The sequence below is a fragment of the Eleutherodactylus coqui genome, chromosome 13 (genome assembly GCF_035609145.1).
Source record: "Eleutherodactylus coqui strain aEleCoq1 chromosome 13, aEleCoq1.hap1, whole genome shotgun sequence".
Lineage (NCBI taxonomy): Eukaryota > Metazoa > Chordata > Amphibia > Anura > Eleutherodactylidae > Eleutherodactylus > Eleutherodactylus coqui.
In genome coordinates this window covers 123,723,876-123,747,035 of record NC_089849.1, presented here as the reverse complement: position 1 = coordinate 123,747,035, position 23,160 = coordinate 123,723,876, and the positions used below count along the sequence as shown (strand labels likewise).

Sequence of the window (23,160 nt, the reverse complement as noted above, 5' to 3'; positions counted from 1 at the left end):
TTTAGCTCTGGAGTTTGATCGACACACAATCTAATCATAGTATTTACTAGACAATGGGATGGTGAAGGATGTCTGATCTAATGTTAGCTAAGTACATAGGGATTGCACAAGAGACCTCTAAGAGTTAAGGGCTATAGTGTTATGTGTATATCCTGTGTTCAATACTGAGTGTTTACCTAGGCCCCCTTCCACTCCTCACCCAAGCTAGTTAAACAATGACTTCAACTACACAGAATTCCTTAAGGCTGTCTGCATGCTAAAGAAGACAAAGTCCATACTATGGCGGACGTGAGGGAGGGTGGGCAGAGAGGTGGGAGATTCTATATGATCCGACAAATGAGAATCTTATATGTTACTGATGTAATCTGTTGCACGCCCATTGAAGGGCGGTTGTCATGTGTTATAATAAAAAGCCTGAGCCTCTACACATTGTAGAGACTCTCCCAGTTTTAGACCAGCATTTGTGTCTGATCTGGTTCGATGATGTGTGCACACGATACAATTCGGAAGCGGCAAAATACCCCAAAGCCTGCTGGAGAAATCATAATCCAGAACAGTTCGAGTAATTGGCTTTATCCGAGTATCGCTGTGCTCGGGGCTAAAGATTCGGGTGCCGGCACGGAGCGGGGAGGAACGGAGGTAAGATCTTTCTCTCCTTCTCTCCCGCCCGCTCTCCCCTGCTCCCCGCTGCGACTCACCTGTCAGCCGCAGCGGCACCCGAATCTTCAGGGACGAGCACAGCGATACTCGGATAAAGCCAATTACTCGAGCGAGTAGTGCTTATCCGAGTACGCTCGCTCATCTCTAGTGGCCATATTTACTTACCAAAGTACTAGTAGGACATAGATGGGAAGGCAAATACACCACCTCCCATTAGACGCAGACAGTCCCACTGCTAAATAGAGGAGCTTATAACAGGTGCCAAGTACTAATGAACAACTGGTCACATGTCCACTATATAAAGAGGAGAGTGGCTACACAGTGCTACACTTGCATATAGAAAAAGCATACAAAGGGTGGCAGGCCGACTGAAATGTGTTATGCCCCATGCAGATCCAAAGCCCACAATTTAAAAGCAGGCTGAACCGCACCCCAAAAGCAATCCACATTGGCACTGACACCCTGGGCTCTGCCAGCACCCAATGCCATACCACAAGATGCAGATGAATACTGATAAAAACAAACACGCAGGCAGCCTAAGTACATATGGAATGTGAATTGGGTAACACATCATGGGAGGGTTTTTCTGCTTTTGGCCTCACAAAATTTAAAAATCTGAGGCTGAACCTACATATTACTATTATGTGCGCAAACAGCAGTTTACGTCCACATGTAGGGCATTGCTAAAAAATGAAGAATCCAAGAATGGCCTCATGCCCACGGCCATGGCGGACTCTGCAAGCAGAATATCCCTGACACGGCGCCCCACAAAGACCCCATACTCATCTCTCTGGATCCGCCACACGAGTCCCAACCGCTGAGCACGCGTGTGCGCAGGGCAGCGCATGACGCGCCAGCGGTGGGTGATTATGCCTAATCACGAGATACTTACGATTATCAAATCAGCAGGGGTCCGCTACTCATGAATCTCCAGTGATCAGCTGTTCCCCCAGGCTGGTCAGTGTGTGTACTGAGCTATGTCTGTTAACACTTTATCATCTTCATTTGCGTGTAAAAGGGCCCCTAGGAGCTGTTTGCAGAGCCCAGCTATGCACACAGCTGCATTGTTCTTGTCAGGGCTGCTGGTAGAATACAATGTTATCTCTCAACTCCCGTAGAGAATACAGCATGCGGTCTTGTTGAGAGATAATTTATCTCTCTGTGGCTTAAAAACATCGTTTAGACAAAAAGTGTACAACGGCAGCATACGATTATCGCTCATTTGAAGTTGTTTGAATGAATTTTGAGTGATAAACGTTGCATGTAAATGGGCCTTAAGTCACTGAAAAGACTGAATGAACTGCATTCAAATGGAACAATTTCTCAGTAGGCTTAACGATGGATTTTATGCCGGCTAAAAACCAGCGCTGAAAGACAATTGAATGAATAGTGCACGACTGCCTGCGTTTACATGGAACAATTAGCGCTTACTTTCAGCCGTTTGAACAAATTTTGAGTAATAATTGTTGTGTTTAAAAGGGCCTTAAATTAATTTTTGCTCCAAAAGAAGCACAGGGTCTTATTTTCGGGGGATGTGTACCCCCTTTTTAGTTTCACTTTCAGAGGCAGCTTTAGTGCACCCCATCATTAACGCAAAAAATAGAACAGACCACTTGAAAATGGTGTTTGAGCGCATGTCTGTGAGGCTCCTATTGAAATCAATTGGAGCGTAATACCATGGTTGCCGCGGTCTGTGTGATACTTACCTAGCACGAACTGTATCCCTCATGCTGGTCTGTGGTTGCTTGCAGTCGCCGACATAACACTGCTTCCTGGTAACGGAGTTTGTAAACCACACCTCCAGGAGGATGGCATTGATTGGCTTTTAAACGCTGCGGCTCAGCCAATCAGCTCGATGAACCATTTACAGCTATTGCATTGAATGGCTGTGATTGGTTCATCGAAGGCTGTATTGATGAGTTCAGCGCTGGAGGCGGGGCTTATGAGCTGGCCCTCTGTGAAAGGCTGTTCCTCCCCATAATAATATAGACAGAGTCCGCATTTGATGTGTTCCCTGTAGAGATGAGCGAACGTACTCGGTAAGGGCGATTTCGCAATCGAGCACCGCGATTTTCGAGTACTTCACTACTCGGGTGAAAAGTACTCGGGTGCGCCGGGGGGTGGGGAGAGGCGTGGCGGCGCGGGGGGTAGCAGCGGGGAACAGGGGGGAGCCCTCTCTCTCTCCCTCTCCCCCCCCACTCCCCGCTGCAACCCCCCCGCGCTGCCACGGCAACCCCCGAATTTTTTCGCCCGAGTACGGAAGTACTCGAAAATCGCGGTATTCGGGCGAAAAAGGGGCGTGGCCGAGCACGTTCGCTCATCTCTAGTTCCCTGTGATTTCTCTGAGCTCGTGCTAACTGCAGCTAATATGGCCGCCGCAGTCTATCTAACAGCGGAATCGCACTAAGAGTCAGCAGAGCTCTCCTGGCCTAAGTTCCCTACAGAAAAAAAGGCGGCTTCTTCCCCTCCCCCTTCAGATAAAACTTTTCTTGAAACCCCACATATTTGGCATCATTGTATCCATAACAACCCGTACAATAAGCGGAACACTATTTATCCTGCGGCAAAAAGTGAAGAAAAAAGAGAGGAAAAAGGCAACCTCAAAACGGTAACAATAAAAACTACAAAAAACGGGCGGCGCAGAGCTGCGTCCGCGGAGAAATAAAAAGGCATGGGGCGTTTAATGCAACAATGTGAAAGAAGAATTTCCAAAAAAGGGGCTTTTTATTGTGAAAAAGTAGAAAAACCTAAAAAAAATAAATTTGGTATCGCGATCATACCAACCGGCAGAAACAATGACCGCGGCATTTATTCTGCATAACGCTGCAGGGAAAAAAAACGGCAGAATTCATGTTTTTTCTCTTTGCCCTCAAAAAAAAAATCTAAAGTTTTATACTATATTATATGTACCAAAAATGGTGCCAACAAAACTGCCGCTCGCCGCGCAAAAATCGGGCCTCATCCCGCCACGGGGCGGAGAAAGTAAAAATGTTATGGTTTGTGAAGAATGGCGAAGAAAACCCAAATAATAGTTGTGTCCTTAAAGGGGTTAAAGGGGATTTCCAGAAGGAAGTAATTTTAGGAACAGACCCTGATAAGGACCACCGGCAGGAGGGGCACATAGTGGGCAGCGACATACTTAGGTCATACCTGTGGCCAGAGAATGAAGGGAATAAGAGCGACACAACTGCCGGTGCGACGCCGTATACAACACAGCCAATGGGAACCGCGGCCACTGCTGTGTTGGGGAAAGGGTTTTCACCTAAATGCATGTATTTCGGGCCGAAAACCAGTTTTGCAACTACACATCACTGTATACAGACATTGCCTGGCAGGAGCTGCACTGCCTGCACTGCTCACACCTCAGTCACTGCCTGGCAGGAGCTGCACTGCCTGCACTGCTCACACCTCAGTCACTGCCTGGCAGGAGCTGCACTGCCTGCACTGCTCACACCTCAGTCACTGCCTGCACTGCTCACACCTCAGTCACTGCCTGCACTGCTCACACCTCAGTCACTGCCTGGCAGGAGCTGCACTGCCTGCACTGCTCACACCTCAGTCACTGCCTGGCAGGAGCTGCACTGCCTGCACTGCTCTCTCGTCAGTCACTGCCTGCACTGCTCACACCTCAGTCACCGCCTGGCAGGAGCTGCACTGCTCTCTCCTTCTCTGGCTCTCACGTGACCCCTTGCTGTCAGTCTCTACTACACGGCCGCCGGCCTCCAATCCACAAACCTGCGCTGTCTGAAGGGAGGATTGGACTACAAGAAAATGGCTTCCACTCCCCTGCCGGCAGACAGTCCGCCGCTCGGTGACGTCACTCCGATCACCCACGGGCTGCAGAAAGCGAAACAGCGCTGAGGGGGCGGGGCCACGATGACGTCGTCACTCGCATCCAGGAGGACAGCGCAGAGGCAGGAAGTGGAGGGTGACAAAGAGGAGGTAGCAGGTAACGGGGCAGGAGCAGCACTGTGTGATGGACGGCTGAGGGAGCGGCTTGTAGATTCCTGCAAGAGGTATCACCCATACAGACGTCAGTGTGCTGCCTGCAGGGGGAGCAGCTTGTAGTGTCCTGCCTGCCTGCAGGGGGAGTAGCTTGTAGTGTCCTGCCTGCCTGCAGGGGGAGTAGCTTGTAGTGTCCTGCCTGCCTGCCTGCAGGGGGATCAGCTTGTAGTGTCCTGCCTGCAGGGGAAGCAGCTTGTAGTGTCCTGCCTGCCTGCAGGGGGAGTAGCTTGTAGTGTCCTGCCTGCAGGGGGAGTAGCTTGTAGTGTCCTGCCTGCCTGCAGGGGGAGTAGCTTGTTGTTTCCTGCCTGCCTGCAGGGGGAGTAGCTTGTAGTGTCCTGCCTGCAGGGGGAGTAGCTTGTAGTGTCCTGCCTGCCTGCAGGGGAAGCAGCTTGTAGTGTCCTGCCTGCCTGCCTGCAGGAGAAGCAGCTTGTAGTGTCCTGCCTGCCTGCAGGGGGAGTAGCTTGTTGTTTCCTGCCTGCCTGCAGGGGGAGTAGCTTGTTGTTTCCTGCCTGCCTGCAGGGGGAGCAGCTTGTAGTTTCCTGCCTGCCTGCAGGGGGAGCAGCTTGTAGTGTCCTGCCTGCCTGCAGGGGGAGTAGCTTGTAGTGTCCTGCCTGCCTGCAGGGGAAGCAGCTTGTAGTGTCCTGCCTGCCTGCAGGGGGAGCAGCTTCCAGAGTCCTCCTGCCTGCAGGGGGAGCAGCTTCCAGAGTCCTCCTGCCTGCAGGGGCAGTAGCTTCTAGAGTCCTCCTGCCTGCAGGGGCAGTAGCTTCTAGAGTCCTCCTGCCTGCAGGGGCAGTAGCGTCTAGAGTCCTCCTGCCTGCCTGCAGGGGCAGTAGCGTCTAGAGTCCTCCTGCCTGCAGGGGCAGTAGCGTCTAGAGTCCTCCTGCCTGCAGGGGCAGTAGCGTCTAGAGTCCTCCTGCCTGCAGGGGCAGTAGCGTCTAGAGTCCTCCTGCCTGCCTGCAGGGGCAGTAGCGTCTAGAGTCCTCCTGCCTGCCTGCAGGGGCAGTAGCGTCTAGAGTCCTCCTGCCTGCCTGCAGGGGCAGTAGCGTCTAGTGTCCTCCTGCCTGCCTGCAGGGGCAGTAGCGTCTAGAGTCCTCCTGCCTGCCTGCAGGGGGAGCAGCTTCCAGAGTCCTCCTGCCTGCCTGCAGGGGGAGCAGCTTCCAGAGTCCTCCTGCCTGCCTGCAGGGGGAGCAGCTTCCAGAGTCCTCCTGCCTGCCTGCAGGGGGAGCAGCTTCCAGAGTCCTCCTGCCTGCCTGCAGGGGGAGCAGCTTCCAGAGTCCTCCTGCCTGCCTGCAGGGGGAGCAGCTTCCAGAGTCCTCCTGCCTGCCTGCAGGGGGAGCAGCTTCCAGAGTCCTCCTGCCTGCCTGCAGGGGGAGCAGCTTCCAGAGTCCTCCTGCCTGCCTGCAGGGGGAGCAGCTTCCAGAGTCCTCCTGCCTGCCTGCAGGGGGAGCAGCTTCCAGAGTCCTCCTGCCTGCCTGCAGGGGGAGCAGCTTCCAGAGTCGTCCTGCCTGCCTGCAGGGGGAGCTGCTTGTGGCGGCCCGCCTGCCTGCCTGCAGGGGGGAGCTGCTTGTGGCGGCCCGCCTGCCTGCCTGCAGGGGGGAGCTGCTTGTGGCGGCCCGCCTGCCTGCCTGCAGGGGGGAGCTGCTTGTGGCGGCCCGCCTGCCTGCCTGCAGGGGGGAGCTGCTTGTGGCGGCCCGCCTGCCTGCCTGCAGGGGGGAGCTGCTTGTGGCGGCCCGCCTGCCTGCCTGCAGGGGGAGCTGCTTGTGGCGGCCCGCCTGCCTGCCTGCAGGGGGAGCTGCTTGTGGCGGCCCGCCTGCCTGCCTGCAGGGGGAGCTGCTTGTGGCGGCCCGCCTGCAGGGGAAGCAGCTTGTGGCGGCCTGCCTGCAGGGAGAGCTGCTTGTGGCGGCCCGCCTGCCTGCCTGCAGGGGGAGCTGCTTGTGGCGGCCTGCCTGCAGGGGAAGCAGCTTGTGGCGGCCCGCCTGCCTGCAGGGGGACCAGCTTGTGGCCGCCCGCCCGCAGGGGGAGCAGCTTGTGGTGGCCGCCCGCCTGGCTGCAGGGGGAGCGGCTTGTGGTGGCCGGCCTGCCTGGCTGCAGGGGGAGGGGCTTGTGGTGGCCGGCCTTCCTGGCTGCAGGGGGAGGGGCTTGTGGTGGCCAGCCTGCCTGGCTGCAAGGAGAACGGCTGGTAGTGGCCTGCCTGGCTGCAGGGGGAGCGGCTGGTAGTGGCCGGCCTGCAGGGGGAGCGGCTTGTTAGAGTCCTCCTGCCTGGCTGCAGGGGGAGGGGCTTGTCGTGGCCGGCCTGCCTGGCTGCAAGGAGAACGGCTGGTAGTGGCCTGCCTGGCTGCAGGGGGAGCGGCTTGTTAGAGTCCTCCTGCCTGTAGGCACTGGGGCTCCTCTAGTACGCGGGACTCCCATTGGATACGATGTAGATGCAATAAGTAGGTGAATAATAGGAATTTAGTAAATAAAATAAAGATATAAGAATAAATATAAAAATAAGTGACACAAACCCTGAGGCCCAGCGCCCACGGGCAAAACAGAATTAAGAAATCCGCGCGGGTGTCCCACACACGTGATCTGCGCCCATGGGGAATCGTTGGACACCCACAGGTAATTACCCACGGATGTCATTTTTCTCTGGTGCGCGGCTCACATGTGCGGGAAACCACCCGCAGCATGCTCCATTTCATGCAGTTTTCCGGTACGGACGGCTCCCGCGGCACACCAGCCGCTGTAATAGTGCTATGCAGCAGGAAAGCAAGAGTTCCAAAAAAAAAGTGCCAAGCACATCCGCTGGGCCAAAGAAAGTAGATCCGGCCGCGACGGGGGGGAGCTTCCTGACAGGTAGGTATATCATATTTATTGGCCTCAAATCTGCAGGACAGGAGGGACAAATAGGCCGAGAATAAATCATTAGATCACTTCCCTTCAGTCTGTCCTCAAAGAAAACACAGGGGATCCAGGAGATCCACAAGAGCACCAATCACAGGAGGACGGGAACAGGTCTTCAGGACTAGGGTGACTGTATGGAGAGCGGATATCCCCTCCGCATGATTAAACTCGGCTGCTTGGACTCCAGATTCATGTTTTATAATAGTTGCCCATTAATTAGATTGTTAACTCCTTAAAAAAATGAATTCTTACTTACATTTCCTGTCAGTGTGATGTACTATAGTCGCTGCAGGTTGTTGTGTATTATCTGTATTATACTATAGGAGCAGAGTCCTGTCTGTGTGATGTACTACAGAAGCTGCAGGTTGTAGTGTATTATCTGTATTATACTATGAGGACAGTCCTGCCTGTGTGATGTACTACAGTCGCTGCAGGTTGTTGTGTATTATCTGTATTATACTATAGGGAGACAGTTCTGTCTGTGTGATGTACTACAGAAGCTGCAGGTTGTAGTGTCCTGTCTGTATTATACTAGAGGAGGACAGTCCTGTCTGTATGATGTACTACAGAAGCTGCAGGTTGTTGTGTCTTGTCCGTATTATACTACAGGAGGAGAGTCCTGTCTGTGTGATGTATTACAGAAGCTGCAGGTTGTTGTGTATTATCTGTATTATACTATAGGAGAGTCCTGTCAGTGTGATGTACTACAGAAGCTGCAGGTTGTAGTGTCCTGTCTGTATTATACTATAGGAGGAGAGTCCTGTCAGTGTGATGTACTACAGAAGCTGCAGGTTGTTGTGTATTATCTGTATTATACTATGGGAGGACAGTCCTGTCTGTATGATGTACTACAGAAGCTGCAGGTTGTTGTGTCTTGTCCGTATTATACTACAGGAGCAGAGTCCTGTCTGTGTGATGTACTACAGAAGCTGCAGGTTGTTGTGTATTATCTGTATTATACTATAGGCGGAGAGTCCTGTCAGCGTGATGTACTGCAGAAGCTGCAGGTTGTAGTGTCTTGTCTGTATTATACTATAGGAGGAGAGTCCTGTCAGTGTGATGTACTACAGAAGGTGCAGATTGTAGTGTCCTGTCTGTATTATACTATAGGAGGAGAGTCCTGTCTGTATGATGTACTACAGAAGCTGCAGGTTGTAGTATCCTGTCTGTATTATACTATAGGAGGAGATGTCAGTGTGATGTACTACAGAAGCTGCAGATTGTAGTGTCTTGTCTGTATTATACTATAGGAGGGCAGTCCTGTCTGTATGATGTACTACAGAAGCTGCAGGTTGTTGTGTATTATCTGTATTATACTATAGGAGGAGAGTGCTGTCTGTGTGATGTACTGCAGAAGCTGCAGATTGTAGTATCCTGTCTGTATTATAGTATAGGAGGACAGTCCTGTCAGCGTGATGTACTACAGAAGCTGCAGATTGTAGTGTCTTGTCTGTATTATACTATAGAAGGAGATGTCAGCGTGATGTACTACAGAGGCTGCAGATTGTAGTGTCTTGTCCGTATTATACTACAGGAGGACAGTCCTGTCTGCATGATGTACTACAGTCGCTGCAGGTTGTTGTGCATTATCTGTATTATACTACAGGAGGAGAGTCCTGTCTGTATGATGTACTACAGAAGCTGCAGATTGTAGTATCCTGTCTGTATTATACTATAGGAGGACAGTCCTGTCAGCGTGATGTACTACAGAAGCTGCAGATTGTAGTGTCTTGTCTGTATTATACTATAGAAGGAGATGTCAGCGTGATGTACTACAGAAGCTGCAGATTGTAGTGTCTTGTCTGTATTATACTATAGGAGGAGAGTCCTGTCTGTGTGATGTACTGCAGAAGCTGCAGATTGTAGTGTCCTGTCTGTATTATACTATAGGAGGAGATGTCAGTGTGATGTACTACAGAAGCTGCAGATTGTAGTATCCTGTCTGTATTATACTATAGGAGGAGAGTCCTGTCTGTGTGATGTACTACAGAAGCTGCAGGTTGTAGTATCCTGTCTGTATTATACTATAGGAGGAGAGTCCTGTCTGTATGATGTACTACAGAGGCTGCAGATTGTAGTGTCTTGTCCGTATTATACTACAGGAGGACAGTCCTGTCTGCATGATGTACTACAGTCGCTGCAGGTTGTTGTGTATTATCTGTATTATACTACAGGAGGAGAGTCCTGTCTGTATGATGTACCACAGAAGCTGCAGGTTGTAGTGTCCTGTCTGTATTATACTATAGGAGGAGAGTCCTGTCTGTATGATGTACTACAGAAGCTGCAGGTTGTAGTGTCCTGTCTGTATTATACTATAGGAGGAGAGTCCTGTCTGTATGATGTACCACAGAAGCTGCAGGTTGTAGTGTCCTGTCTGTATTATACTATAGGAGGAGAGTCCTGTCTGTATGATGTACTACAGAAGCTGCAGGTTGTAGTATCCTGTCTGTATTATACTAAACCGGGGGTTGTTCTGGCTGTGTAATGTACTACAGAAGCTGCATTTTGTTGTGTCCTGTCTGTATTTGTAACAACTGCAGATGTGGAACCACTGTGTCAACCTACTGGGTAGGTGATGATCCAGTTCAGTACGGTTGACAGCCGACCCCAGTGTGGGAGGTAAGATACCAGATGTACAAACCCTGTATTCAGATGGAAACTAGGAAGAGCATCTTACTGTGAACTAATAACCAGTAGCGGGATACCCCTGCTTGTAAGCGGAGCACTTGTCCCAATAAGGACGACCCCATGGTGTTCTTCTAGGTGCTGAGTGACCCTGACAGGACAAAACACCTATAAAACAAACGACAGAACAATACCGGGATGTACAAGAACAAAGGAGGTACAGACTGACAAGGATAAACAGAGAGGCAGACTCAGGAGGAAAACAGCTGGATACACAAACGGAGGACACAGAACACGAGCAGAAAGCAAGGTAGCAGGGAAACTGCAGGAGCAGCGGCTAAACATGGAGTTATGGACACGAATCACACAACAACACTACAGCAGTGACTGAAAGGCTCAGGGCAGCTATATAGGGAGGTGATTAGAAAAGGTGCATCAGCTGAGCAGAAGGCCCAGAAGCAATTAACCCTAGAAGTGCTGGAAGAGAATAAATGTAAGTTCAGTGAACAGGGAGAGCAGGACGACTCCCTCGCCTGCCAGACATGGAAGCAGAGGATTGTGTTTGAACAGTGCACCTAACAGAACCTCCCCCCTGCTGGTTCTTTGCAGAAATTCCTGAATCCGACGTGGGGCATTTATGTTTTCCAGATGGCTCCTATCACCTCTCCTCCGGTCCGTAACCCTTCCCATCCACTAGGAAAAAGGTCTTGTTTCTAACCTTCTTAACATCAAGAATATTCGTCACCTTGAAGATGTTCTCTGAACTGACCTGAGTGGCATATGGTCTGGGATTTTTGGAAAACCCATTGAGCACAATTGGTTTGAGGAGAGAGACATGGGGATAGGGAGGGAGTCACAGACTGTAACAAACAGAATTACTTCTCTCCAAAACTTTAAACTGACTTCAAAACGTGGGGCAAACTTATAAGACGGAACTCTTAGCCTGATCTCTTTGGAGGAAAGCCACACTTTATCCCCTGGGACAAATTGCGATGAGGGACTACACCTGCAATCGGCAAACCTCTTTATGGAAGTGACTGACCTCTCCAGATTCACCTTGGTCTCCTGCCAAATCTTAGCAAATCTCTATGCTGAAGAGGCTGTGGCTGAAAGCTAAGAAGTAGTGGAGACTGGCAGGGGAATTCTGGGTTGATGCCCATATACTATGAAGAAGTGAGAAGACTTTGTGGAGTCGCTGATGTGCTGGTTATGAGAAAACTCTGCCCAGGACGGTAGACTGACCTAATCATCCTGGTGGGCATTGGTAAAATGGTGGAGGTATAAGGTCAGGATTTGGTTGGTGTGCTCGACCTGCCCATTGGACTGTGGATGATAGGCCGAGGAGAAGTCTGATAATATATCCATCAATTTACAAAGTAGGTGTAAATTGCACCCCTCTATCCAACACAATATGCTTAGGAAAGCCATGGAGACGAAAAATGTGATCAATGAATTTCTCCGCAAGTTGACTGGTAGAAGGCAAACCGGGCAGAGGCACAAAATGTCCATTTTAAAAAATATGTCCACTACTACCCATTTAACAGTACAGCCACTGGACGGAGGCAAATCTGTAATAAAGTCCATGGCAATATGCTGCCATGGGACCTCAGATATAGGCAACGGACATAACAGACCTGCGGGTCTCAGTTTCTGCAGTTTATATTGAGTGCAGGAAGACATGAAATCGCAGATATCCTTTATCATGGACGGCCACCAGTACCGACGGCGAATTAACTTGCTAGTCTTGCGTTGCCCAGAATGACCAGCTAATTTGGAACAGTGACTATAGGACAGGACACCTCTTCGCTTGGCCTCAGGCACAAAGGTCTTCCCCGGCGGGATATCCTTAACCCGAACAGGAGCTATTGTTACCAATTTGGCAGGTTCGATGATAAATTGTGGAACCTCTTCATTGTCATTACAGTTAAATGCTCTGGATATCCTGGTCAGCAGGCTGAAAATACAAAATAAAATCGAACCGTGTGAAAAACAAGGCCCACCGAGCTTGGCAGGGCTTAAGCCACTGTGAAGTCTGAAGATACGTGAGTTTTTTATGGTTAGTGTAAATTACGATGGGACGAGAAGCTCCCTCCAGCAGATACCGCCAAAATTCCAGGGCCATCTTGATAGGTAGTAAATCATAATTCCGCTCTGCCGTGGAAAATGACTTCGAGAAAAAAACTCATGTCACCCTCTTGCCAGATGCACCTTCTTGCAGTAAGACTGCCCCTGCACCCAAGGAAGAAGCATCAACCTCCAGAAAGAACTGCTTTGTACCCTCTGGTCAGTGCAGCACGGGTGCAGCTGAGAAATCTACCTTTAGAGCTTGAAAAGCGGATTCTGCCTCCGGCGGCCATTGCCTGGCATCAGCTCTCTCCGTGTGAGAGCAGAGATGGGAGAAGTCAGGGAGAAGAAGTGCAGAATAAACTGATGATAATAGTTCACAAAGCTCAGGAATTGTTGGATTGCCCGAAGGCCAGAGGGACGAGGCCAATTGAGCGCTGCAGTGACTTTTTCAGGGTCCATCTCAAAACCCTGCCTGGAGGCAACATATCCCAAATAAGGAAGCAACTCGCATCCAAAGGCACATTTCTCCAATTTAGCAAACAGACGATTCTCCCCTAACCCTTTCCAATCCACTGTCTGACGTCTGAAGACATTATGATTTAAGGCTGTACAGCTCTGATGTTGGAAGACATTCGTCGGGGTTCTCTTACTGTATATTGCCAGCCTCTCTGCTGTTGGAGCCTATCCAACGTGTCACCTCATGCAGTACTGGCTTTAGCCAGCAGATAGCGCCGTTGTATAACAGCAGAAAAAGAGTAAGCCCCCTAGGAAAAGCGGGATACAAATTGGATTGGAAAGGGTTAATCGCTGGAGCACCCTGCGAACCTGTTTCCAGTGCGAGTGTATATCCAGGGGAAAACAGGATATCGTTCAAGTACACGACAACGCATTGCTGACAGAGATCTCCGAAAATGTCCTTAACAAATTCTTGAAAGACAGCAGGAGCGTTAACCAGACCAAATGGCATCACCAAGTATTCATAGTGTCCATCTCGGGTATTGAAGGTCGTCTTTCACTCATCTTCCTTGCAGATGCGGATCAAATTATAAGTACCACGCATGTCAAGCTTGGTGAAAATCCAAGCGCCCCGCAGGCGATCAAATAGCTCTGGGATCAAGGGTAACGCATATTTATTCTTGACAGTGATCGCGTTAAGACAACAATAGTCGATACAGGGCGGTAGCAACTTGTAATTCTATCTAACGAAGAAAAAAAAAACAGCCCCAGCAGGAGACAAGGACATACGGATGAACCCTTTGGCCAGGTTCTCCTTAACATATTTAGCCGTGGCCTGGGTCTCGGGCAGAGAAAGAGGGTATACTCTGCCGCAAGGAGGCACATAACCAGGCACAAGCTCAATAGGACAATTGTATGGGCGATGCGATGGCAGACATTCAGCCTTTTTCTTTTTTTGTCAAAGACGTCTGCAAATCTATGATAAGGCTCTGGTAGGCCTTGGAGGTTATATGATAAGGTGACCCGGTGAACAGGGCACAAGCACTTGGTATAGCAGGTGGTACCCCAACTTAATACCTCACCCGTACTCCAGTGCAAGGTGGGGTTATGTAATCAGAGCCACGGCAAACCTAGAAGTAGAGAGCTGGTCGCCATAGGCAGCACCAGCAGGGAGATCCTCTCAGAATGGAGGGCGCCAATTCTCAACTCCAGCAGCTCCTTAACAAACTGGATCGTCTCAGAGAGGGTACTACCGTTAACTGTGGTTACCACGAGTGGTCTCTCGAGACGCCAAACAGGAATCCAGTAATGGTCCAAGCTTGTTGGAGGAAGTTGCCAGCAGAGCCGGAATCCAGGAGACCGCCACTGAAACCTAGATACTGGACAGCACCATGGTTACAGGTAAGTTCAGCCTTGGAGAGGAGCAGTCCTCACCTAGGGTAGCCTCTCCAACTGGCCCTAGGTGGAGGAGTGTCCCCGTTTCAGGGGACAAGCATGAACAAGGTGACATGGAGAACCACAATATAAGCAAAAATTCTTAGTATGTCTGTGTGTGCGCTCCTCCCCAGATAGTCTAAACCGATCCACCTGCATTGGCTCAGGATAGCTAGACTAACGGTCGGCGGGGAACAAGTGATTTCTGGAACCGAGGCACCAGACGGATAATCTCTTTCATAACCTCCTTAGATGTTTCTTGGAACCGCAGATCAATCCTCGTAGCCAGAGAAATCAGAGCGTCCAAAGAGGTAGGGACCTCACGACCTGCCAACTTGTCTTTGATGCGCCCTACTAGTTCCTCTCAAAATGCTGCTACCAGAGCTGCGTTCTTCTACCCAGCTCTGAGGCCAATGTTCGTAATTGAATAGCATATTGGCCCACAGTGAGGTTATTTTGACGGAGACGTAACAGGGTGGAGGCAGCTAAAGAAGATCGTCCGGGCTCGTCAAAAACCTTCTGAAAAGGCTCTGAACAGACCAAGGTTATTAACCAGTGGATCACAGCACTCCTAGAGAGGATCGATCCACGCCAAAGCCTGGCCAGAAATGTGAGACATTAGGTGCGGTCTGACGGCAAAAAATGTGTCAAAAGCTCAAAGTACAAGTTACATTGGTTAACAAAACTGCAAGATTGTCCGGAGTCTCCATCATAACGAGGCGGTGCAGCCAAGCAAGGGCTGGAGCCAGAAACCGAGGCTGCTAGTGGGGATAGCACAGCAGTTGCTGCAACAGCAGAGGGCTGCGGTACCACTATGGCAGGGAAAAATATTCCAAGACAGGTATTCACATTGTGAAGATATGCCAGGACTTACTCTTGCCTCTCATGTTGATGCATCATCTCCTGGAAGAATTCAGGAAGACCTCTGTGGTTTGGAGCCAGCGGGATCCATGGCTGTACTGTACTGTAACGACTGTGGATGTGGAACTACTGTGTCAACCTACCGGGTAGGTGATGATTCAGTCCAGCACGAATGGCAGCCGACCCCAGTAAGATACTGGATGCAATTAACCCTAGGAGTGCTGAAAGAGAATAAATGTAAGTTCAGTGAATAGGGAGAGCAGGACGACGCCTTCGCCTGCCAGACATAGAAGCAGAGGATTGTGTCTGAACAGTGCACCTAGCAGTATTATACGATAGGAGGAGAGTCCTGTCTGTATAATGTGCTATGGAAACTGCAGATTGTTGTGTACTGTCTGTATTACATCATAGGAGGAAAGTCATGGCTGTGGGATGTACCACAGAAGCTGCAGATTGTAGTATCCTGTCTGTATTATACTATGGGAGGAGAGTCCTGTCAGTGTGATGGACTACAGTAGCTGCAGATTGTAGTATCCTGTCTATATTATTTTATAGCAGGAGAGTCCTGTCTATGTGGTGTAGTACAAGAAGCTGCAGATTGTAGTGTCCTGTCTATATTATTTTATTGGAGGAGACTCCTGTCTATCTGGTGTACTACAGAAGCTGCAGATTGTAGTGTCCTGTCTGTATTATACTATAGGAGGACAGTCCTGTCTGTGTGATGTACTACAGAAGTTGCAGATTGTAGTATACTGTCTGTATTATACTATGGGAGGAGAGTCCTGTCTGTATGATGTACTACAGAAGCTGCAGACTATACTATCCTGTCTGTATTATACTATAGGAGGACAGTCCTGTCTGTATGATGTACTATAGTCGCTGCAGGTTGTTGTGTATTATCTGTATTATACTATAGGAGGAGAGTCCTGTCTGTATGATGTACTACAGAAGCTGCAGGTTGTAGTGTCCTGTCTGTATTATACTATAGGAGGAGAGTCCTGTCTGTGTGATGTACTACAGAGGCTGCAGGTTGTTGTGTATTATATGTATTATACTATAGGAGGAGAGTCCTGTCTGTGTGATGTACTACAGAGGCTGCAGGTTGTTGTGTATTATATGTATTATACTATAGGAGGAGAGTCCTGTCTGTGTGATCTACTACAGAGGCTGCAGGTTGTTGTGTATTATATGTATTCTACTATAGGAGGAGAGTCCTGTCTGTGTGATGTACTACAGAGGCTGCAGGTTGTTGTGTATTATATGTATTATACTATAGGAGGACAGTCCTGTCTGTATGATGTACTACAGAAGCTGCAGGTTGTAGTGTCCTGTATGTATTATACTATGGGAGGAGAGTCCTGTCAGTGTGATGGACTACAGTAGCTGCAGATTGTAGTGTCCTGTCTACATTATTTTATTGGAGGAGACTCCTGTCTATCTGGTGTACTACAGAAGCTGCAGGTTGTTGTGTATTATCTGTATTATACTATAGGAGGACAGTCCTGTCAGTGTGATGTACTACAGAAGCTGCAGATTGTAGTGTCCTGTCTGTATTATACTATAGGAGGACAGTCCTGTCTGTATGATGTACTACAGAAGCTGCAGATTGTAGTATTCTGTCTGTATTATACTATAGGAGGAGAGTCCTGTCTGTGTGATGTACTACAGAAGCTGCAGGTTGTTGTGTATTATCTGTATTATACTATAGGAGGACAGTCCTGTCAGTGTGATGTACTACAGAAGCTGCAGGTTGTTGTGTATTATCTGTATTATACTATAGGAGGACAGTCCTGTCAGTGTGATGTACTACAGAAGCTGCAGATTGTAGTGTCCTGTCTGTATTATACTATAGGAGGACAGTCCTGTCAGTGTGATGTACTACAGAAGCTGCAGATTGTAGTGTCCTGTCTGTATTATACTATAGGAGGACAGTCCTGTCTGTATGATGTACTACAGAAGCTGCAGATTGTAGTATTCTGTCTGTATTATACTATAGGAGGACAGTCCTGTCTGTGTGATGTACTACAGAAGTTGCAGATTGTAGTATACTGTCTGTATTATACTATGGGAGGAGAGTCCTGTCTGTATGATGTACTACAGAAGCTGCAGATTATAGTGTCCTGTCTGTATTATACTATAGGGAGACAGTCCTGTCTTTATGATGTACTACAGAAGCTGCAGATTATAGTATCCTGTCTGTATTATACTATAGAAGGAGAGACCTGTCTGTGTGATGTACTACAGAAGCTGCAGATTATAGTGTCCTGTCTGTATTATACTATAGGGAGACAGTCCTGTCTTTATGATGTACTACAGAAGCTGCAGATTATAGTATCCTGTCTGTATTATACTATAGGAGGAGAGTCCTGTCTGTATGATGTACTGCAGAAGCTGCAGATTGTAGTGTCCATCTGTATTATACTATAGGAGGAGAGTCCTGTCTGTGTGATGTACTACAGAAGCTGCAGGTTGTTGTGTATTATCTGTATTATACTATAGGAGGAGAGTCCTGTCAGCGTGATGTACTGCAGAAGCTGCAGGTTGTTGTGTATTATCTGTATTATACTATAGGAGAAGAGTCCTGTCAGTGTGATGTACTACAGAAGCTGCAGATTGTAGTGTCCATCTGTGTTAAACTATAGGAGGAGAGGAGATCAGTGACAGTATGATTTACCTGCTGATCACCTAGTATATGGCCAGACTGTATTGCTGTGCGTCTGTGACTAAGCTTTAAATATGATGTTGATGTACTATGCTGCGCAATGACTATCATAGAGTCATTATACAATGGCTGCAGCAACCAGTGACCTCCAATACACAGGCTGCTGCAGGCTGTAAACAATGGAGCTGCATCGCAGGAAGTCGGGAGAGGTGAGGTCTAGGTTTCTTATTTTTATACATGAGGGGCCTGTTTGCATAAAAATTTAATAAGTCACATAACCCCTTTGAAGGGAACCCGTCGTCTCCTTTGGGGCCCATAAACTACATTACAATGCTCAGAGACGAGGGAACGGGGAGTCCGGGGAGCTGTGTTTTTTATGCTCCCCGATGCCCCGTCGCGCAGCTTGTGCGCTCACACAGCGCTGCTCTTTTTCATCTCCATGGGAGGTGCGTACACACAGCTGTGTGGAAAGAGTCATGCTGTGTGCATGTGCCAACCTCACAGGGCACAGTAATACGGGTGAGTGTGTGACGCAGCTCCCCAGACCCCTTAGCCCTGTAATGTAGTTTATGGGCCTTAAGCACTACAACTCATTATCATAGTATGCGTGGTCTTCAGGGCACGTCCACTTTTGGTTTACTACATACTTCTTCCTTTTTATTTTTTATCTTAGAAGTAGATATATATATTTTTATTCCAGACATATTTAACCCCTTCCTGCCCCCATGATGTACTGTTATGTCTTGGGAACCAAGCAGTTCCCTCCATTTGCCATAATACTACATCCTGGAGGTCATATGAGCACAGAAGCTGTAATGGGATCCCCCTGCAATGGCTTAGAACTCTAAACCCGGCCGTTGAACAGCTTACCAAGTTGCGTTTTTTTCTGTGTACATCTCTGCTCCCAAAAAATGCTATGAAGGGTGTGTAAAAAACCATCTATACGGCCAAATAGTAGCGATGAAAGAACTCATTCTGCAAAGAAAAGGCCCTCGCAGCGCTGCAGATGGAAGAGGTAAAGCTTTGTATGGCTCTTCCCCGGGAGAAGCGGCGGCGGCGAAGCGTGTCACGGTGGCGCAGGGCAATCCATCCAGTTGGTCTTCTCCGTCCCATCGTGGTATTCTGCATCCCGTCAGCATGTGTTTAGTTCTCATTTCTACTTGGTGATTTTCCACCATATACCTCCATGTGTTGTGATGCTGGTTGTCTTAATACTAGTATAAGATTGTCATATTTGTCCCTCTCATATATCCACTTTGCTATCTTACGCCTCTTTCTTGTGTTTGGCTGTTTATTTTTTTATGATTTCTGTGTTTTCAATAAACTCTTCTATTATTTGGTATTTGTGGATTTGGTGTATATTTTCTCTGGGAGGTATTGTTTATAATGTATGCTGGCCTATAGCTATTTTGCCCTATGGTGTGTATATAGGTGTTAATTGTGAATACATAGATTTGGGGTCAAACGTACATTTTATTGCAATTTTTCATATTAATGACCCAATGTTACCAAAATTCAGAAAACACGTTAAGGGTCTAAACACTCACTACACCCATTGATGAATTCCTTAAGTTGGGCAATTTCCAAAATGTGGTTGCTTTTGGGCTTGGTTCCCATGTACTGCAAATGCAACATAGCTACCGCAAATCATTCCAGCAAGATCAGTGCTCCTTCCCTTCTGAGCCCAGTTTTTAAAATGGGGGGATTTATGTGTCGTGTTTTTTTAAAAAATTATTAAGGCCTCTTATATCCATTTTATAACCGAATGGATTTGTTGGGCAGCCGAATGGTTAATTTGGCTACCTAGGGACTGAGGAGCGGAGATTAGTCAGGATTGGGCAACCATAGTTTAATAAAGTTTGGGGAGGAGCTAAAGAGATGTAAGCCAGAGTAGGGGTTATCAGGGAAAGTTCTAGAAGCGTGTATAGGAAAGAGTAGACGCCCGCCCAGGAGTTGGGTAGGTGAAGGGTGGTGTTGGACGTTGCCACAGCTGGGATAGCGGAGAGCTTCTCATGCCAGATTGGGTTAGAGAAAGGCGGGCCTTTTAGCCCGGTTTGAGACCTCAATGGGCTTACAGGCGCCTTATGGGACCATATTGGTTTCTTTGGAAAGCTTGGGAAGCCGGTTTAATAAGGTCAGGTTATTAAAAATATATTTAAATTCATGCTAATAAATGTTAATTTAATAAAGCTGTGGCCCACCCCACGTGGTAGAATGCCAGATGGTGTCATGGCGTTTTATTGGGTACAAGGGAGCCGTTGGGAAAAGGTGTAGAGTACCGAAATCCCCTAAAAATATAAAATGTTGAATTTTTCTTCAAAATGTGAAAAATTGCAGCTAGCCCTATGTTGGCATAGTTTATTAAATGTCCTTTAACATATAATGTAGATATCTGGTAAATGTTCGTTTTGTGTGGTATAGCTATCTGACTGGCTCCATTCGATAGCGACGGCCATGCAAGGTGTATTTTGATTAAAAATTGCATTGCTGTTATGAAAGTGCAACTCTCACGCGCGCGTCAGCATAGCAAGTGTTCTGCATTGACTTCAATGGGAAACATTGCTTCACATACGCATGCACATCGCACAACATGTGAGAGCCATGCAATGTGTTTTAAGGTCCCATTGAAAACAAGGGAACGCCCAAAGATAGAATGTGCGGCAATTCTTTTCTTTGCTCGTGTGATTGAAGCCATGAAACCAATGGACGCAGTGCGCAAAACCCATCTGAGAACATAGTTTGAATAGGCCCTACAGATGCATTCACACAGGGAGTCCATGACACTCAAGACTGATATCGCACTCCTAAACCTGCGTTTTTTTTTTGTTTTTTGTTTTTTTTTCACGTGAATCTGTGTGCGCACAAATCAGTTTTTTTTTTAAATAATAAAAATAGTAAAGTCTGCATCTGCACATGGGGGCGATTTTTGTTTCTATATGTGCTGCGATTTTTCTATTTCCTATCTTTAAAAAAGAATCGCTCATGTCAACAAACACATTGAAAAGAATGCGCCATTCTAAAGTCTGAGCCCCGCCCATAGCGCTACAAGATGGATCTCCTTAGTGTGAATGCACCCTTGGGCCAGATTCACATGCGTGTATCCATGTCCGGCACACGTCACACAGCCCGCGGTGCGAGCGGCCCGGACCCCACACATTGTATATCCTCGCCTTTCTTATAAAAATGGACAAGACGAAGGCACACTGCGGTCTGTTTCCTCTGGACCCCGGTCCGTGTGACGGATCACGTCGGAGCGTCACGCACACACAGTGCGACCAGCTGACATGACATTCTGCACACAGTGAAGGTTATGTGCTAAAAAAATTCAGAAATGCTGTTGTCTTGGCAACCTTCTTTGCATATTTTTGCCTTTCCTTGAATTTTAATGCAGCAAACCCCAAATTAGCTTTCCCGATGGATTCTACAACTCGATTCAGTATTCCTGGTTATTTCCAACAAGTAATTCCCACTAGAAGAGTCAGACTGAGCGGTGGACATGATCTGTCCACAGACAGGAATACATGGAGCAACCAGGGATTGAAAACTGTTGCCCATAGAAACCAATCACAGAGCAGCTTTCATGTTACCTCAGCGGTATAATATATAACACCCAATCACAGAGCAGCTTTCATGTTACCTCAGCAGTATAATATATAACACCCAATCACAGAGCAGCTTTCATGTTACCTCAGTATAATATAGAACACCCAATCACAGAGCAGCTTTCATGTTACCTCAGCAGTATAATATATAACACCCAATCACAGAGCAGCTTTCATGTTACCTCAGCAGTATAATATATAACACCCAATCACAGAGCAGCTTTCATGTTACCTCAACGGTATAATATATAACACCCAATCACAGAGCAGCTTTCATGTTACCTCAACGGTATAATATATAACACCCAATCACAGAGCAGCTTTCATGTTACCTCAACGGTATAATATATAACACCCAATCACAGAGCAGCTTTCATGTTACCTCAACGGTATAATATATAACACCCAATCACAGAGCAGCTTTCATGTTACCTCAACGGTATAATATATAACACCCAATCACAGAGCAGCTTTCATGTTACCTCAGCAGTATAATATATAACACCCAATCACAGAGCAGCTTTCATGTTACCTCAGCAGTATAATATATAACACCCAATCACAGAGCAGCTTTCATGTTACCTCAGCAGTATAATATATAACACCCAATCACAGAGCAGCTTTCATGTTACCTCAGCGGTATAATATATAACACCCAATCACAGAGCAGCTTTCATGTTACCTCAACGGTATAATATATAACACCCAATCACAGAGCAGCTTTCATGTTACCTCAACGGTATAATATATAACACCCAATCACAGAGCAGCTTTCATGTTACCTCAACGGTATAATATATAACACCCAATCACAGAGCAGCTTTCATGTTACCTCAACGGTATAATATATAACACCCAATCACAGAGCAGCTTTCATGTTACCTCAACGGTATAATATATAACACCCAATCACAGAGCAGCTTTCATGTTACCTCAACGGTATAATATATAACACCCAATCACAGAGCAGCTTTCATGTTACCTCAGCGGTATAATATATAACACCCAATCACAGAGCAGCTTTCATGTTACCTCAGCAGTATAATATATAACACCCAATCACAGAGCAGCTTTCATGTTACCTCAGCAGTATAATATATAACACCCAATCACAGAGCAGCTTTCATGTTACCTCAGCAGTATAATATATAACACCCAATCACAGAGCAGCTTTCATGTTACCTCAGCAGTATAATATATGGCCAACACATTCACCAGCATTAATCAGCATCGGTGCCTCCACATATTTATGTGTACGTTCTGATATCCTCTTTTCTTACATAAAATGCCCCGTTTTGTATCGCCCGTGTATTGGGTACCCGAGATATATATATATATATATATATATATATATGTAACGCACAATCTGTTTTTCTGTCATATGCAAATCCACAGTTCTGGTCCGATTTAGGCCTCATGTCGGACTGTGCAAGTGGAATATCGCAGTGGAGTCTGACACGGCGCTCCCCAGGGACCCCATACTCTCCCTCCGGATCCAGCGTGAATGCACAGTGCAGGGTATGACACACTGGCGGTGGGCGATGACGTGTAATCACGTGATACTTCTGCTCTGCTTACAGAAGTATCGTGTGACGGATGGCTTCCATTAACTACAATGGAAGCCGGCCGCGTGTTTTTCCATGGCAATTTGAACATGCCGCGATTTCTTTTATTTCAGTAGGAAATCCTACTTTCAAAGCCCTAAACTAAGTCCTGACTGCAGGAAAAATAAAAAACGACACATACATCACCTAACAGGCGCTCTCCGATGCCGCAGCAGCTTTTCCCTGGGTCCTGGCACTGTTTCTCTTCATCTTCTGACCGCGGATTGAAAAATCCCCACCCTCTGGAAGTGCTGGCTGTGAGTGGCTGAGCGTCAGCCAATCACAGCCAGTGCTTCCA

At 47.8% G+C, this 23,160-nt stretch overlaps 1 protein-coding gene across 1 annotated transcript in view; it reads left to right on the top strand.

Annotated features, from left to right (window-relative positions):
• The first annotated feature begins 4,536 nt into the window (after nucleotides 1-4,536).
• The window catches only part of LOC136588084 (gastrula zinc finger protein XlCGF53.1-like), a 33,407-nt gene continuing 14,783 nt past the window's right edge, over nucleotides 4,537-23,160 (top strand). The window contains exon 1 of the mRNA XM_066587027.1: nucleotides 4,537-4,609. Within this exon, the coding sequence (XP_066443124.1) occupies nucleotides 4,537-4,609 (73 nt within the window). The remainder of the gene's footprint in view (nucleotides 4,610-23,160) is intronic.